The sequence below is a fragment of the Dama dama genome, chromosome 17 (genome assembly GCF_033118175.1).
Source record: "Dama dama isolate Ldn47 chromosome 17, ASM3311817v1, whole genome shotgun sequence".
Classification (NCBI taxonomy): domain Eukaryota; kingdom Metazoa; phylum Chordata; class Mammalia; order Artiodactyla; family Cervidae; genus Dama; species Dama dama.
In genome coordinates, this window is record NC_083697.1 from 25,980,138 (window position 1) to 25,996,527 (window position 16,390).

The window sequence follows — 16,390 nt, forward strand, 5'->3', positions numbered from 1 at the left end:
TTAACTTGGATTTCCCTGGCATCTAGTACCTATGAAGACTGTCTCCAGCCTTTGGTTAAATATAGCAAAAAATGAGGGCTTCTAATTAAATATAATTAAAAAGAAAACTGTTTCTTCTCCAAAATCAACTACGATAAAGCTAAGAAGCCAACTTGATTATTCATCTCTCTTTCTCCTTCAATCAGATAAGAACAACAAGTTGACTTGTGTTTCATAGGCTAAGGTAAAACTAAAATTCTTGAGAATATCTCTAAAAGAATATGTAACAACACATAGGTATCTGCCATTATTTTACTATATAATAATACTTCATCATATCTAGGCTATAATGTATTCCTTTATGCTGGCTTTATTAGGAATTTTATTAGTAATTATATTGTGACCATAATTATCTGAATTAGGTACTAGCAGTAATTTAAGTGGTAAAACTGGAAAATTTTAAATGAAGCTTTAGTGCATTAAAATGCACTCAATATATTTAAAATGCACAAGTATAAGTTTCTTTATATTTGATATTATTTAACTGAACTCTGCACTTTGCAACACACCAGTTTTTAAGTAACTAGATACATACTTTGCAACCAGTTTGCTCTGGTCAATTTCCAGGGATGCATGGTCAATCACATTAAGCCTATGTGCTATGGGCAGTGATTGATACCACTTTTAAATTTTTTCAAGCCAAATTATCTTTGCTTTGTTCTTTGAGAACTGATCATTTATTTATCCCCACAAAGAAGGGTAAGATCTTGGCCCTGGCAATGTAAACTCCTTGGCTCCCCTCCAGGTTGATACAGGGTGGCAATTTTTGGACAGGTTAGATTCTCCGTTGGTGCTAATCTTTGAGGAAAGGCATTCAAAACCCCTCTCTGTGTTTCTCCTAAAGAGATGGGGGACTCACTGGATTGGTGCCCTCTCAAGATACATGGTGAGTCCTCTTCTTTTTTGAGAGAGAGACAGATACGGAGTGATTTCCTGGGCATATGTGTCCCCAGAGTTTCAGGTTCCATTGCCACTGGAGCTTCAGGAGTCCCTGAGAACGAGCCTTTCCTCATGTGTGTGTGCTAAGTCACTTCGGTTGTGTCTGACTCTTTGTGACCCCATGGACTGTAGCCCGCCAGGCTCCTCTGTCCATGGGATTTCCCAGGCAAGAATACTGGAGTGGGTTGCCATTTCCTCCACCAGGGGATCTTCTTGACACACGGATCAAACCCGCGTCTCATGTCTCCTGCGCTGGCAGGCAGGTTCTTTACCAACAGCCCCACCTGGGAAGCCCAGGCAGGCTTTCCTCGGGCCCCAGTGAAGGTAAGTTTGTGTCTGGATGGTGACCTGAGACTCTGCTTTGAGTCTATTCAGGTCTAAGCAGCTTATTTAAAGCAGCCTTCCATGAGATCCAGGTGAACTAGAATAAAAACTAAGAGTCATTTTGGCTCCTCTGCACATGTATAACAATCAGGAGCTTTGGGGAAATGAGCACTAGTCAAAGATTTTGTTGTTTCTGGGCTCACTGCTTATTCCATGTTACAGCGTAAGTTAAGATAAATGATGCCTGGAAGCAATGTTCGTGCCTCACCACCTATCCCAAGTCATAATTTGCACGAAAATGAGAAAGTACATGCAAAATGGTAATGACTTTCACACTGATGTTTAATGAATACAAAAATAATAACTCATATAAAATTGACACAAAAAAATTCTCCCGCTGATTTTTTTGCAGAGCCTCTTTATACTGGATCCTAGGAGACATCTATCTGTATTCTATTCCCAGTGCCTCTAGGTATCAACTCCATCGACTGCTAACTGATCTTTAAAATACATGGGCTAAAAAAGAAAAGATATATGGACTAGCTTTTAATTAATATTACATAAAACTCGACATTATTAGAGATCCTAACTTGACACTGTCTGGTCTAACGTGGAACTGTCCATCCAAAATCCATATAGTTCACCCATTGCTGCCAGATATTCTGGGATGAATCAAGCTGAGCCATCAGAAAGCTCAGTGTGTGATTCAAATTATACCATGTATATATTATTTTTAAAATTATTTTCCATTATAGGTTATTACAAGGTATTGACTATAGTTCCCCGTGCTATACAGTTAAACTTTGTTGCTTGTTGCATATTTATTTTTTAAATTAGAAATCTAGCATTCTATTCATGCTAAGTCAAACACACACACAAAAAAAGAAAAGAATTCTACTTTTTAAAATTTAGTAATGTTTATCTTTTTGCCAGTTTTTCTAAATGTCCTGTGGACATCTAATAACAACATATGAGAAACAAAATTTTAAATATATTTGTGTAGGATATAAGATTAATATAAATTAATATAAATAGAAATCTATTATGTTTAAATTATTAATGACATCATTCAAGATGCTCTTATTCCTATTTTTTCTGTACTTGACAAAATATTCAGAGAAATGTTAATATGTCTTACTATGATCATATATTTTTTTCTTTTCCCCTGTATTTCTTCTGACTTTTGCTTTACATATCTTTTGTTCCTTTGTTGTTAGGTATCTAATGGTTTCTGATGACTATCTTCTTCATGAATTGTACCTTTTATCATTAAAAATATTCATCTTTGTTTTATTTAAAAAGAAAGAAAGAAAAAAATAGAAAGCTCAGTGTGTATAATGTTTCTTAAGCTGCATATAGAATAGTTTTCTACGAACTGCACTTCTAGAGTAAAGGCCTCATCTTAGGTTGGCGTTCTTTTTTGGAACAGCTTTACAAAACCACCACTAGTTCATGGTAAAAATGTTGCTGTAGCCCCTTCCACTCCATCATTCACCCCTCTTCTCTAAATACCACATGAAAGTCTTTTAGAACTGTATGTGGTAAAAGCCATAATTTCCCCCAAATAACTGGCTTGCTTCTTCCCTAACAAACAAGAAGAATTATATGAGCAATGAAAATTCCCTTTTCTCTTTGGCTAGGAGAAGCTAAGAGCCAAATTATACAACAGAATTTGACTCCTATGGCTTACATATCTGCATTTATTAACTCTCCTCCCATCTTACATTTTGTTCTATCCTTTTTTCTTCCTCTAGACTTTGTTAATTCTATTTTCCTATTTTAAGGCATTCATTCCTGGGAACCACATCCTTTTCCAAACAAGGTAGGACATAAAACCATAGAAATAAATCCATTCTACTTGTCTTTTAAGGTATCTTCTAAGGAGCCAAAAATAGAAAGTGACTGAATGGAAGGTTTATGCTCAGTAATATTATCCATGACTTAATCCCCTTTAAGTTACATGCTTTATACAAGAAATTTTATAAAAATAAAATGAGAGCTATTTAGTAACTGTACTTACATAAAAACAGAATGACTCTCCAATTCTCCCACATCTGTATGTATACAACAGTGATGATGAATACATAAAGATATTCACTATGGCTTATTTTGTAAAAGCAAAGTACTGAAAACCACCTAAATATATATAAATAGGGGATTTTTAAATAAATTAATTTAAAATTAATTATGGTACATCCACATCCAATTTATCTTGATTCATGGACCTAAAATTCCAGGTTCCTATGCAATATTGTTCTTTACAGCATCGAACTTTACTTTCACCACCAGGCATATCCGCAGCTGAGCGGCATTTCTGCTTTAGCCCAGACTCTTCCTTCTTTCTGGAGCTATTTCTCCACTCTTCCTCAGTAGCATACTGGACACCTACCAACCTGAGGGGCTCATCTTCCGGTGTCATATGCCTTTCTGTACTGTTCATGGGGTTCTCAAGACAAGAATATTGAAGCGGTTTTCCGCTCCTTTCTCCAGTGGAATGGAGGAATTTAAATTAGATGACCATTATACCTACTACTGTGGGCAAAAATCCCTTAGAAGAAATGGAGTAGCCCTCATAGTCAACGAAAGAGTCTGAAATGCAATACTTGGGTGCAATCTTGGAAAACAACAGAATGATCTTGGTTTGTTTCCAAGGCAAACCATTCAACATCACAGTAATCCAAGTCTATGCCCCTACCACCCACTTCTTCTTCACAGAAGAAGTCTATGCCTTCTTCTTTCAAAGAAGCTGAAGTTGATCAGTTCTATGAAAACCTATAAGACCTTCTAAAACTAACACCAAAAAAAAGATGTCCTTTTCATCACAGGGGACTGGAATGTCAAAGTGAGAAGTCAAGAGATACCTAGAATAAAAGGCAAGTTTGCCCTTGGAGTACAAAATGAAGCAGGGCAAAGGCTAACAGAGTTTTGCTAAGAGAATGCACTGGTCATAGGAAAACCCTCCTCCAGTAACACAAGAGATGACTCCACATGTACACCACCAGATGGTTAATACTGAAATCAGACTGATTATATTCTTTGCAGCCAAAGATGGAGAAGCTCTATACAGTCAGCAAAAAACAAGACCTGGAGCTGACTGTGGCTCAGATCATCAGTTCCTTATTGCAAAATTCAGGCTTAAATTCAAGAAAGTAGGGAAAACCATTAGACCATTCAGGTATGATCTAAATCAAATCCCTTATGATTATACAGTGGAAGTGACAAATAGATTCAAGGGATTAGATCTGATAGAGTGCCTGAAGAACTGTGGACAGAGCTTTGTAATATTGTACAGGAGGCGGTGACCAAAACTATCCCCAAGAAAAAGCAATGCAAGAAGGCAAAGTCTATAGAGGCCTTACAAATAGCTGAGAAAAGAAGAGAAGCAAAAGGCAAAGGAGAAAGGAAAAGATATCCCCAACTGAATGCAGAGTTCCAGGGAATATCAAAGAGAGATAAGAAAGCCTTCTTAAGTGAACAATACAAAGAAATAGAGGAAAACAATATAACGGGAAAGACTAGAGATCTCTTCAAGAAAATTAGAGATGCCAAGGGAACATTTCATGCAAAGATGGGCTCAATAAAGGACAGAAATGGTATGGACCTAACAGAAGGAGAAGGTATTAAGAAGAGGTGGCAAGAATACACAGAAGAACTGTACAAAAAAGATCTTCATGACCCAGATAATCATGATGGTGTGATCACTCACCTAGAGCCAGAAATCCTGGAATGTGAAGTCAAGTGGGCCTTAGGAAGCATCACTATGAACAAAGCTAGTGGAGGTGATGGAATTCCAGCTGAGCTATTTCAAATCCTAAAAGGTGATGCCGTTAAAATGCTGCACTCAATACGTCAAATTTGGAAAACTCATCAGTGGCCACAGGACTGGTAAGGGTCAGTTTTCCTTCCAGTCTCAAAGAAAAGCAATGCCAAAGAATGTACAACTGCGCTCATTTCACATGGTAGCAAGGTCATGCTCAAAATCCTTCAAGCTAGGTTTCAACAGTATAAGAGCTGAGAACTTCCAGATATATAAGCTGAATTTAGAAGAGGCAGAGGAACCAGAGATCAAATTGCCAACATTCACTGGATCATAGAAAGAGCAAGAGAATTTAAAAAAAAACTACTACTACTTCATTGACTATGCTAAAGCCTTGGATGTCGATTACAACAAACCTTGGGAATTCTGAAAGAGATGGAATACCAGACCACCTTACCTGTCTCTTGAGAAACGTATATGCAGGACCAGAAGCAACAGGAAGAACCAGACATGGAACAACAGACTGGCCCCAAATTGGGAAAGGATTACATCAAGGCTGTATATTGACATTCTACTTATATAATTTATATGCAGAGTACATCATGTAAAATGCTGGGCTGAATGAATCACAAGTTGGAATCAAGATTCCTATGAGAAATATCAACCTCAGATATGAAAATGATATCACTCTAATGGCAGAAAGCGGAGGAACTAAAAAGCCTCTTGATGAGGGTGAAAGAAGAAAGTGAAAAAGTTGGCTTAAAACTAAACATTCCAAAAACTAAGATCATGGCATCTGGTTCCATCACGTCATGGCAAATAGATGGGTGAAAGTGGAAACAGTGACACTTTACTTTCTTGGGCTCCAAAATCACTGTAGATGGTGACTGCAGCCATGAAATTAAAAGATGCGTGCTTCTTGGAAGAAAAGCTATGACCAAACTAGATAGCGTTTCCAAAAACCGAGATTACTTTGCCAACAAAGGTCCGTCTAGTCAAAGCTGTTGTTTTTCCAGCAGTCATGTATGGATGTGAGAATTGGCCCATAAAGAAGGCTAATGGCTGAAGAACTGATGCTTCTGAACTGTGGTGTTGGAGAAGACTCTTGAGAGTCCCTTGGACTGCAAAGAGGTCAAACCAGTCAATCCTAAAGGAAATCAACCCTGAATATTCATTGCAAGGACTGATGCTGAAGATGAAGCTCCAAATACTTTGGCCATCTAATGCAAAGAGCCGTTTCATTGGAAAAGATCCTGATGCTAGGAAAGATTAATGGCAGGAGGAAAAGGGGATGGCAGAGGATGAGATGGTTAGATAGCATCACTGACTCAATGGACACGAGTTTGAGCGAACTCCAGAAGATAGTGAAGGACAGGGAAGCCTGAAGCATGGCTGTTCATGAGATTGCAGAATTGGACACGACTTAGCAACTGAACAACAACATGGTACATCCACATTTAAAAGAACGAGTCAGGCTTACGTGAACTGATAAGGACTAGCCTCCAAAATGTAGTATTATATGAAAAAAGAAGGTACCGACTAGGTTTACTTCATGCTATTACTTTACGAACAGGGAGAACTTTGGTTAATAAATTATAACATAGTCATATGGTGGAATACTACACATTCATTAAAAAATGAGCAATTGCTTCACGTACTGATGATAAAGAAAGACTTTCAAAATGCATTTTTAAGAAAAAGAAGGTAAAATGGTGTATAGCGCATGCTTTCATTTGCATCAAAGAGGTAGGGGGTGGAATATAGGAATTTGCCTACAAATATGTAAAATAATTTTGAAAATTATACAAAAACCTGGTAATATTATTGTCTAACAAGGGGTATTTAAGGATCTGAACACACTTTCTCTTATAAAATAAATACATATTTTTAAAAGATTAGTGGGAAAAAATTTTAAACCTGCAGAAAATTGCTGGGAGAGAGACAAAAGTATCCACTATAGTTAAGGGGAGTGGGAAGTAATAAGAATTAACTCACCTCCTCTTCCCTTTCATCTCCCCTGTAAATATCTTCCATTATTCTCTGAAGAAAACTGCAGGGAATCACTCAGCATCACTGGATTGTCATTTTAAACGCATGTGGTTGATTCAATTGACTGAAAATGCATATAACATGAACTCTACAGCTGAAAACCACCATTACAATTGCCACAGGAGGGGAGGGTGGAGGAGTACACCTACATTTTTCAAAGCTTATCAAAAAATTTCAGAGGAGGAAACAGTGTCGGTTCTGGGCCAGAAGTGGCTCCTTGGGACCAGGTGTGCATACGCTTTCAGGCAGCAACTCCGTGTGGCAGGTATTTGAGGGGAGATGAAGCAGCTGAACTTCTAGCCACTAAAGTGCTTCCTTTCACTCGACCTGACATCCCAGGCTGAGAAGTGCTAACATTTCCGGTCTACAAAGGTTAAGACCCACCCAGATTAGCTGAAATGGGGATTTTAGGAGCATGCTAAGTCGCTTCAGTCGGTCTGACTTTGTGCTACCCTGCGGACTGCAGCCTGCAGGCTCCTCTGTCCAGGGGATTCTCCAGGCATGATACTGGAGTGGGTTGCCATACCCTCCTCTAGGGGATCATCTGGGGGATGGAACCCCCATCTCTTATGTCTCCTGCATTGGCAGGCCAGTTCTTTACCACTAGCACTACCTGGGAAGCCCTCTAAGGAAATCAGTAGCTTTCAATAGTAAGATATAAAGATCAGTTCTAATCAGGGGAAAGAATGAAGGAACAAGGTAATTTCTCTGAACCTTGACTTGCAAGAAGACTCATCCTCCAAAACTACCTGTGCGAAAAGGTCAAACTTCTTCAGCTCTGATTTTGGTGTGGAATCTACAGTCCAGGACCACTTGAAGTTACCCAAAGTACATGCCATTCTTAAATAACCTTTTCATGGAAAGTGTGTGGTTGGTTAATCTTGAAGACTACTTCCTAAGGATGTGGAAATTCAGATGGAGGGCTGAAAGTAGTTATAAGATGGTCCACTACCTAGCATTTTTTCCTACCTCTAAAAATAAACCATGACATTTTGCATTCTCACCCCAAGATTAGAGGAGGAAGCTGATAAACATTAATAAGACAGTGAAGCATGCTCAACTCCATTAAAGCCGGCCCAGGACCTGCTGGCAATCTTCAACGCGGCTCTGAGCAGCACAGCCTGCCTTGAGAACCCAACCACTCCTGGTGGGATGCATACAGTTGTGTGGATGGATAAAACTGCTTCATCCATAAAATGCGGATTCACGTCCAGTGCAGGCTGCCACAGCTGTTTACTACTAATGGAAAGGCACTCTCTACTAGGAACAGTGTGGGAACACTAGAGGTGGCCTTCAAAATCACTTCCAGTATTTCTCGTTTACTCCTATTTTAAAAAAGGATTCAAAATCCAAATAATCAAAGAAGGGTGTAATCTATGTATTTTTGTGACTAGGAACATGAAATCAATGACTAATATAGGGAGCAAAAATGAACAAATCATGTTTCTTTTATGCGGCTGGATTTCTGAAACCAGATGTGAATGAGGAATAAAATATGAATTTTAAGTGTTTCATTTTACTGTATCAAAATTGTTTCAACTAATAACCATTTCATTTGACATACAGAAATAATAAATTCAATAATTTGCTCATCATTCTTTCTAGTGATCCACAATCATTAGCCATAACATATGTTATCCAAATGAAATTATTGGAGGTACAATTCCAAAACAGTTTCAGAATGAATTACTGTTTCTCAGTCCTTGAGTTGGTCCTTGAACTAACCTGTTATCAAGCGCTTTTAAGAATCCGGAATTTTCACTTTACATGGCAATTGTACAGGTGTAGCCTTTACTAACTTTGGGGTGGGGGGGCGGTAGGAGGAAATGAGGTTTAGAACTAGTAAAGTAAAATCAAACTTTAGGTGTGGGTTTCATTTCTCACCAAAATCTCCAAAGAAACATAACAAAATTCCCGCATTTTTCCTGGTCTTAAGGAAAATTGCTCAAGGACAGCCAAAGAACTCAGAACTGAATAGCTCTGTTGAAACCTAGAACTAGTTGCATTTTGAATTTTTCTTCACACCTTCACAAAGTGCTTTCAACAGAAACACTATTGTTACAGCCACATAGAGAGCCAAACCTCCCAGTAAACAGAAAAACCACCATACAGAAATGCAATGTCTAGATCCTGTATACTTTTCAATAGAAAGGTGGGATTTAGAGCTGCAGGGCACCTTGGAAATCCACTTGTAAACTGGGAAAAGTGCAGCTGAGAAATGTTAAATAGCTAATCAGGTTCAAAAGTCAGAACCCCACTCAGCTGTCTCAAATGGCCTAGTGTTTTTAGTTAAGAACTGTTTCCGTGGCATACATGGCTTTTTAAAATCAGAGAAACACCGAGAAATCTTTATTACTGAGATCTCCACTTGTTAGGAGTAGAGAAATTGTTAAAGTAATTGAAAAGTGCCATTAACATGATGGGAAAATTAAGGAAGTTAGGCAGAAATAACTACAGAGCAAGAAACAAGCAGTTTGTGATCCTTTGAGTGATTAACGTGCTGTGTTCTGTAAACATAGACCTATCCAGTGTGTTGCAAACATATTAAAAAATCTCCCTTTTCCAGTCCAGAGTTATATCAATAGTCAATAAAGGTAAAGTCCAAGACAGTTAATTAAAAACTCCAATTTTGAATCCTCAACATGTAGAGATCTGTTTGAGTCAAGAATACAAAACAAAGAATCAAAGGATAGAAGGAAGGTACAGGTATGACCCCTGAAAGCATAGTGAAAACGTAACCTGCCTATTTCTGGAACAGGGCGTGCTTTCTCCAGCCAGGTGGAAAATGTTGGGTGGCATGGGCAGGATGCAGGAGGATGGCTCCTGTGTCTGTTGGGGAGCATCTCTGACCCCTCCTTTCTCAGTCCCAGAGGAAAGGGCGGGAGGTCTGGCTGAACACGGTTTTGTGGCTGGACTTGCAGGCTGAGCAGTGCAAGCCCCATGCCAGGTGAATCGTCCATGAAAAGGTGGGCAGCAGATGAAAATGAAACACAGCCTCTTTTGGGTAAATACATATACTCACATAAACTGTGAGTTTATGACTCACATAAACATTGAGTCAAAACATCTCACATGTGCTTAACCAAATGGAATAGACACCACAGGGTCAGTGCTCTGGCGTGTGAGATCTCCCCCAACTCACACCTCTCCTAAGGGATAAATTGGGCGGTACTGCACGCAGGAGGGAATTGCTCCCTTTTGCTTTGCTGCGCTGATTTGAAGGAAAATTTCAAAGTGAATCATTCAGAAAAACGAAAACCAGGGCACCTTGTTGAGGAAGGGAGAATGCTCCTCATGGGAAAGGGACTCTGAAATTACAAAAGGGTCAGAAAAGCAAAAACATTTTTCACATTAGATTTCCCAGAAGCTGTTCGGAATTTTTATAGGTAATGCATTACCAGATGGAACTGTTAAAGAATAGCAAGTCTATTTTCCTCGAATAAATATAGTGACAAGGATTTAAATTTCACAAAAGCTTTCTTTAAAACCAATCAGGAGTTTTCCTTCTGTCCCCGGCAAGCCTCTTTTTGGTGCTGTTCACTCCCACTTTGAGCTGACTCCCCCCCCCAGCGAGCACATTCCTCTACCTGTTTATAGCAAAAACAAAGACAGAGGGATCTCTGAACTGGTAAGAGATGCTGGGGCCATCTGAGATTCTGTAAAAATAAAACACAGGCAAGGAAGCATCCATCTTTGAACTCATTTTTAAAACTCTACCATCTATAATATTAATGGTAAAGAGCCATCTGGCCCTTTTCAAAGGCATTTTATTTTACTGCAACAAAGAGGATCTCGTAACGATTTTTTTATATACAGGCAGTATAAAGAACAAAGAATCTGATGGCACATAAGGACCCATCCCATAACACTGTGTCAACACCAGTATTCCTTTATATTTCTTTAATTTCACCAGACACACATAACAGGGTATGCCTGGAGTAGTTTTACATGCTTTACAAATGATAATTTACTTAAACTTTGTTATGGTCCTAGGAGGTATTGTACTATTTTAGATCTACTTTAGAGACGAGGAAAACAAAGTGCAGAGGGACTGAATGATCTTTTGAGGTCACACAGCTAACAGGAGGCGGAACAAGTTTAAACCCAGGCAGTCTAGCTCCAGAGTCCACATTTCCTCCATTATGCTGCCTCTCAAACTTTCATCAAATCTAAGATAAACTAGGATTTGTGCAGGATCACCTTAAAGCTTTTATCACCACTTCAAGAACTAACTCATGCCATGTTGCAGCTTCCTCGGATCCCATGCAAGAAGGAAAAGATAAATACTATCAAATACTACATTTGACTGCTTGTGCTGTCTTTCAGAAACAAAATGAAGGTACAGAAAAGTAGAGTGTTCCGTATCTGCTGGGAAAACTACTGCACAGAAAGTGAAATGCTAGGGAATCACTTGGATGTTTAAATTTTGTTATACCACTGGACTCCTCAAAGGTCTTCAAACTCATTCAGATTCAGAACTGCCAAGGCAATGTGTATCAGAGAAAATTTAATTCCAAGATAAAGAGACATAAAACAGCTCTTTCTGGGGGAATTCCACAGTTGATGACCCTCTAAGAGAGTTTTCTACTCAAAATTCTTTTAGCACAACTGGCAGAGTGCAAATCTCCTCCTCCGCTGGCCTCTGCCGACTGCCCTGGCACGCTGCCTTCACGGGAGGTGCCCTCCAGTGTGATAAGCCAGGCAGCCTCGTCCTGGGTGGGGCTGGGGGCCTGTGCACACCCCACAGTGCTGCAACACTCACTTTGGGGGTGTTCAGAAAACTAGGGCAGTGAAGGAGGTGGAGACTACCTTCCTTCCTGCCAAGAAGCTACTTATTTTTTATTCAGGCGAGGTGTGTATATTGATTGGGTCAAGAGAAGAATCCTCTCTTCACCTTTATCAACACCTGACTGCTCTTCAAATTCCACCCCTGTGGCCTCCAGCTGTGCAAACACCTCTGTCCCAGGGGCATAAGTGGGACCATAGACTATAGCCTATCAGGTACCATTCTTCTCTCTGACCATCTTCCCTTAAAAACAACATGAAATAGACTAACCAGTAGGGGCACAGAAGCTTTACCTTGCTCTTTTGTTTACCAAAAACTGGAGTTATCACCATCTGCCTTTAATTAAAGCAGCAGTGACCCAGCTGGCAGCAAGTCTGGCCCAGTGGCTTGCAAGGAGCAAGCAAACAACCATGAGTCCCCTTTACCTTTTCCTCCTTAATCAGAGATGTCAACCCAGGGCTGTTACTCTCCCTCTTTCACAAAGTTAGAGGGAGACATCCCCAAAGACTGCAATAACTAAGGGAACACCTAGCTTTCCAAACTGCAATTTACCTGATTCCTCATCTCGCCAACACTTCTCAGAAGGCAGGCTCTTCCCTTTCCAGCTCCAGCCTTTTTAACTACTCTTCCCTATTTCTCTAAGCCCCTTTTTTATTACTGTTAAAAACACTGGAATACATCGAAATCAACTCAGTTCCACCATCTAATCAGACATACCAACCTAGGGATCCAAAGATTCCCAGAAATTTACTTGACTGTTTTGTGAATTTTTTTTGTTAGGGCAACTGGGAAAGATAAAATTTTAAGATGTAGATAAAAAGGTGGGAATGAATTTCTCAAACTTCTGGGATATGGCTCTGATTTTTACCATTAAAATATCCATTTGTGATTATGGAAAAGGTAAAAAAATCAGTGTTCTGGTTTGGCACTTAGTACATGATGTTGACTACTCATAGAACAAAATGATTTTTTTTTTTAAAAGTGTTATTTGATTATACTGGGTGGTCCATTTAGAATCCAGTCAATACAATCTCACTTCAAAAAAAAAAAAAAGATTTACAAATAGGCCACTTTATACAACAGCTATGGCAAGGAATTTATAAGTGCTGTAAGGTTCAGAGTTTATTTAGTGTAAATACAGTCTAGACTCACTATCTTACCCCCATCTCACAGCCCACAGCAAAGAGTAAGCCTGATGGGAAAACAAGGTACTGAGGACAGATGCTAAAATGAGCGTCCTAGGTACCTCTGTGAATAACAAAACTGGTACCTTACTTTAGTAGGGGGTTCCGGTTGGACAGGGGCAGAATAAGAGGTCAGGGGCAACTCCCACATCAGAACCACACCAGGAAGCCTTGCTCTGTTATGAGCCCTCCGATGTGCAGTGAAGCCATGACCGACAGTGGACAGCCCGCCCCCCCGGATGCTGGAGGCCCCGGGCTGATACTCACGCTGACACTGTCCCCAGGACCGGCGGGCCCAGCCCCAGCAGCAGTCAATCCTTCCGCCGTAACGACACAGCCCAATGGATGACACTATTTGCCTGGGCCACCTACCAAACAAAGAGATTCAAATTAAATACACTCTTGAAATTAAAAATAATTTCCTCCTGATTACTTTAGAAACACTTTTTAATCACACCCAACAATTTTCTACGAACCCTTTCATGCCTTAAGAAATGAAACAACAGAACACCTTCAGGGAAATGGTTCTGCCATGATCTAATTTCAAACATCAGACAGACCCACATACAACAGTGCAGGAATTGAGGGGGAAAAGGAGGGAAGATCCTTTCTTACAGGGAAATAGCACCAGCTAAAACCAAGAATTCTCAAGGCTGCCACTCACAGGATGGTTTCTGAAGTTTGAAATAAAACAGATTCCTCAAAGGCCAACACCTGTTACTGAGGGGAAAGCCAGTTTTGGCTGATTCATGGTAAACTGAAAAGTATTAAATCAGACATGTCAAAGCAGAAAAAAAAAATTCTGCCTTGTATAAGGGGGTACTTGTGGGAAGGGGCAGAAAGAGGGGAGGTTTCTCAAAATCAGATGGAACACAGCTCTTTTTGAGATATGACTCTTCTGCAAAAAAAAGTTTTCAGAAAAAAAATGTACTTGAGAAAGAAGACTAAATGAAACCAAGGAGAGTTTAAAGTGTAGCTAACATCTGAAATGTCCTTGTAGTTTGAAACTTCTCTGCATCAACAATTCGTGTTACCGTCCTCTCTAACATCAATAAGGGCTAAAGCAAACACTAGGTTTCAGGATGCGCTTTACCAACCAGATGCCACTTTGACACCTTACTTGGTACATCGGTTACTTGTTTAGATTCACACCTACCTCGACGACTCTCCCCGCCTCCCCCCACCCCAAAGGATCAATATTTTAATCGTCTCTTTTAGATATTTTTAAGACTACATGAAAATCTATGCATAACCATGTGATTATTTCTTGCTGCAAATATGTGTGCAAAAAACGCACAGGATACCTGAAGGCGGGGAAATCATTGCGTTAATAAAATAAAACAGCCTCTGGCCGCTACCCACTTTTTTTTTTTTTTTTAACTTAACTGATTTTTTATTCCCCCTGCCTTCAACTCCCGCTTCTGCCCCCGAGCCCAAAGGACAAATAACCCCGAACTTTCCATTTCCTGCGACCAGGTGATAAACAAGCGGCTGCGCTTTTTCTCTTCAGCGCTCCACTGGCTCCCCTCCGTTCCTTCCAGGCACAAGAAAGCCAATCAATCGTGGAATTGATTCGTTCCAAGACTGCGGGTAAAACAGGTGCGGCAGTCTCTCGGGCTGCGCGGGGGCGGGGGCGAGGGTCACTGCAGGAGGCTGACGGGGTGGCGGGGGGACCCAAGTCAAAAATCTCTCCTGGCTGCTGCTGCCTGTTTTCTGCTTAAGCAGCAGCGATGGGCGCTCGGGGCGAGTCTGGTCTGTTATTGCACCGAGGTGGAGTAACGAAGCACGCCCTCCCGACACACACACACACACTCACACACACACACGCGTGCACACACTCTCGGGAGCCGATCTGGCAGCCGGGGCGAGGGCTCCTCGCTCTGCATAGGAGGAGCGGCTGAGTGACGGGAGCGGAGCAGAGCCTGGGGTTGTTGGGACCTGTCAGAGCACGCAGCAGTCAGGCTCGCCCGAGGTCTCGGGAGCTGTGTGCGCGCACAGGCACCACACGCGCGCGCGCAGCGTCCTCCCCCCGGCCCCTCGGTCCTTATTTTGAGTCCTCCCTCCCACCAAGGAAACCAAGTCTCCCCCTGGAAGCACAGTGGCTTCCTCTCCCTACCCTTTGTGTGACTCACCGTGACAGCCCCCAGCCGGGATGTGGCCCGGACCTCCTGGAAGTTTCCCCACTGCAGAGCTGTCTAAAGCAAGAATTTCCCAGCCCAGGGATGTCCCGCACGTCACCGCCTGTGGGGCAGCTTACCCGCGCCCTCAGAGCCCAAATGCCGGGCTCCAGCTCCCTTCTCCCGCAGCCCCGAGTAGGGCTCGGCGGCCCGCCCCGCAGCGCAGCCTCTCCCGGGTTCCCGGACGCGCAGGGGGCGCGCCCTCTAGGCCTTGGGCAGCCACTGGTGGAGACGGCAGCTCGACGGCTCTCCTCCCGCCGAGGCCGTGCGGTAGCCCCGCTTCTGGCCCGAGAGCAGAGACACGGGACCCCAGGCAGGTGTGAAATTAGCGCTGGATAGAGCAGGAGAGGGTCCCCCGGGGCCGACTTACCTCCCGTCGAACTCCGCGGCCGCCTGCAGGTAGAGCGAGAACCCGAGCACCAGCGCCAGGAGGAAATCCATCTCGGGCGGCGGCTCAGCTGCAAGCGGGGAGCAGGTGGCGGGTCCTGGGGGCGCAGGAGAGGCGTGCTCGGTTCCCCGGAGGAGCTGCGGCCGCCGAGGCTACTGCTGCCCCTCTCGGAGGAGAGCCGCGCGGCGCGCAGCCGGAGCAGGTCTGCTTGCGGCGTCCCGAGCCCCTCCGGCTCCCTCCCCGCGAGGGGAGGCGCTGCCCGGGAAGCCGCGCCGCCTGCGGGGAGGGGCGCCGGGGCGGGGGGCGCGCGTGCGCCCGGCTCGCCGCCCTCGGGTCCCCGGGTGAGGGGTGAGGCCGGCCGGCCCCTCGGCGGGAAGCTCGGGGGCGGGGGCACTGCGGGAAGGCAGTCTCTTGGGGACCAGCCAAGCGGGGCGACCCGCCAGGCTGGGAGAAGAGTTGCCAGCCCGGCCTGGACCAGGGAGAGCAGGGTGCTCGGCAGGAAAGTCTGAGCCGGGGAGGAGAGGGGCCCGGGGCGTAGGTGCGCGCCCCGCGGGGTCCTTCCGAACAGGTGGGGACCGCAGGGGCGAGCCGTAGCTCTCACCGGAGGGCGAAGTCCAAGATGAGAGGTTTGTGGGGCCGGAGCTGAGCTGTGTCTGCTTGTACGCGAAACCGCAGCACGACTTGGACAAATTAGCGAAGGCAAACTCCGGGAGTTTGCTTCTCCCGCAGAGCTGGCAGAGGCAGGGT

At 42.9% G+C, this 16,390-nt stretch overlaps 1 protein-coding gene across 5 annotated transcripts in view; it reads right to left on the reverse strand.

Moving 5' to 3' along the window:
- NPNT (nephronectin) overlaps positions 1 to 15,879 on the reverse strand; it is a 76,242-nt gene extending 60,363 nt beyond the window's left edge. For all 5 annotated transcript variants that reach the window (XM_061164266.1, XM_061164263.1, XM_061164264.1 and 2 more), the window contains exons 1-2: positions 15,626 to 15,879; positions 13,346 to 13,446 (exon numbers count right to left, since the gene is read on the reverse strand). In XM_061164266.1, the coding sequence (XP_061020249.1) occupies positions 13,346 to 13,446; positions 15,626 to 15,696 (172 nt within the window). In that variant the 5' untranslated portion in view covers positions 15,697 to 15,879. The remainder of the gene's footprint in view (positions 1 to 13,345; positions 13,447 to 15,625) is intronic.
- Positions 15,880 to 16,390: the final 511 nt, after the last annotated feature.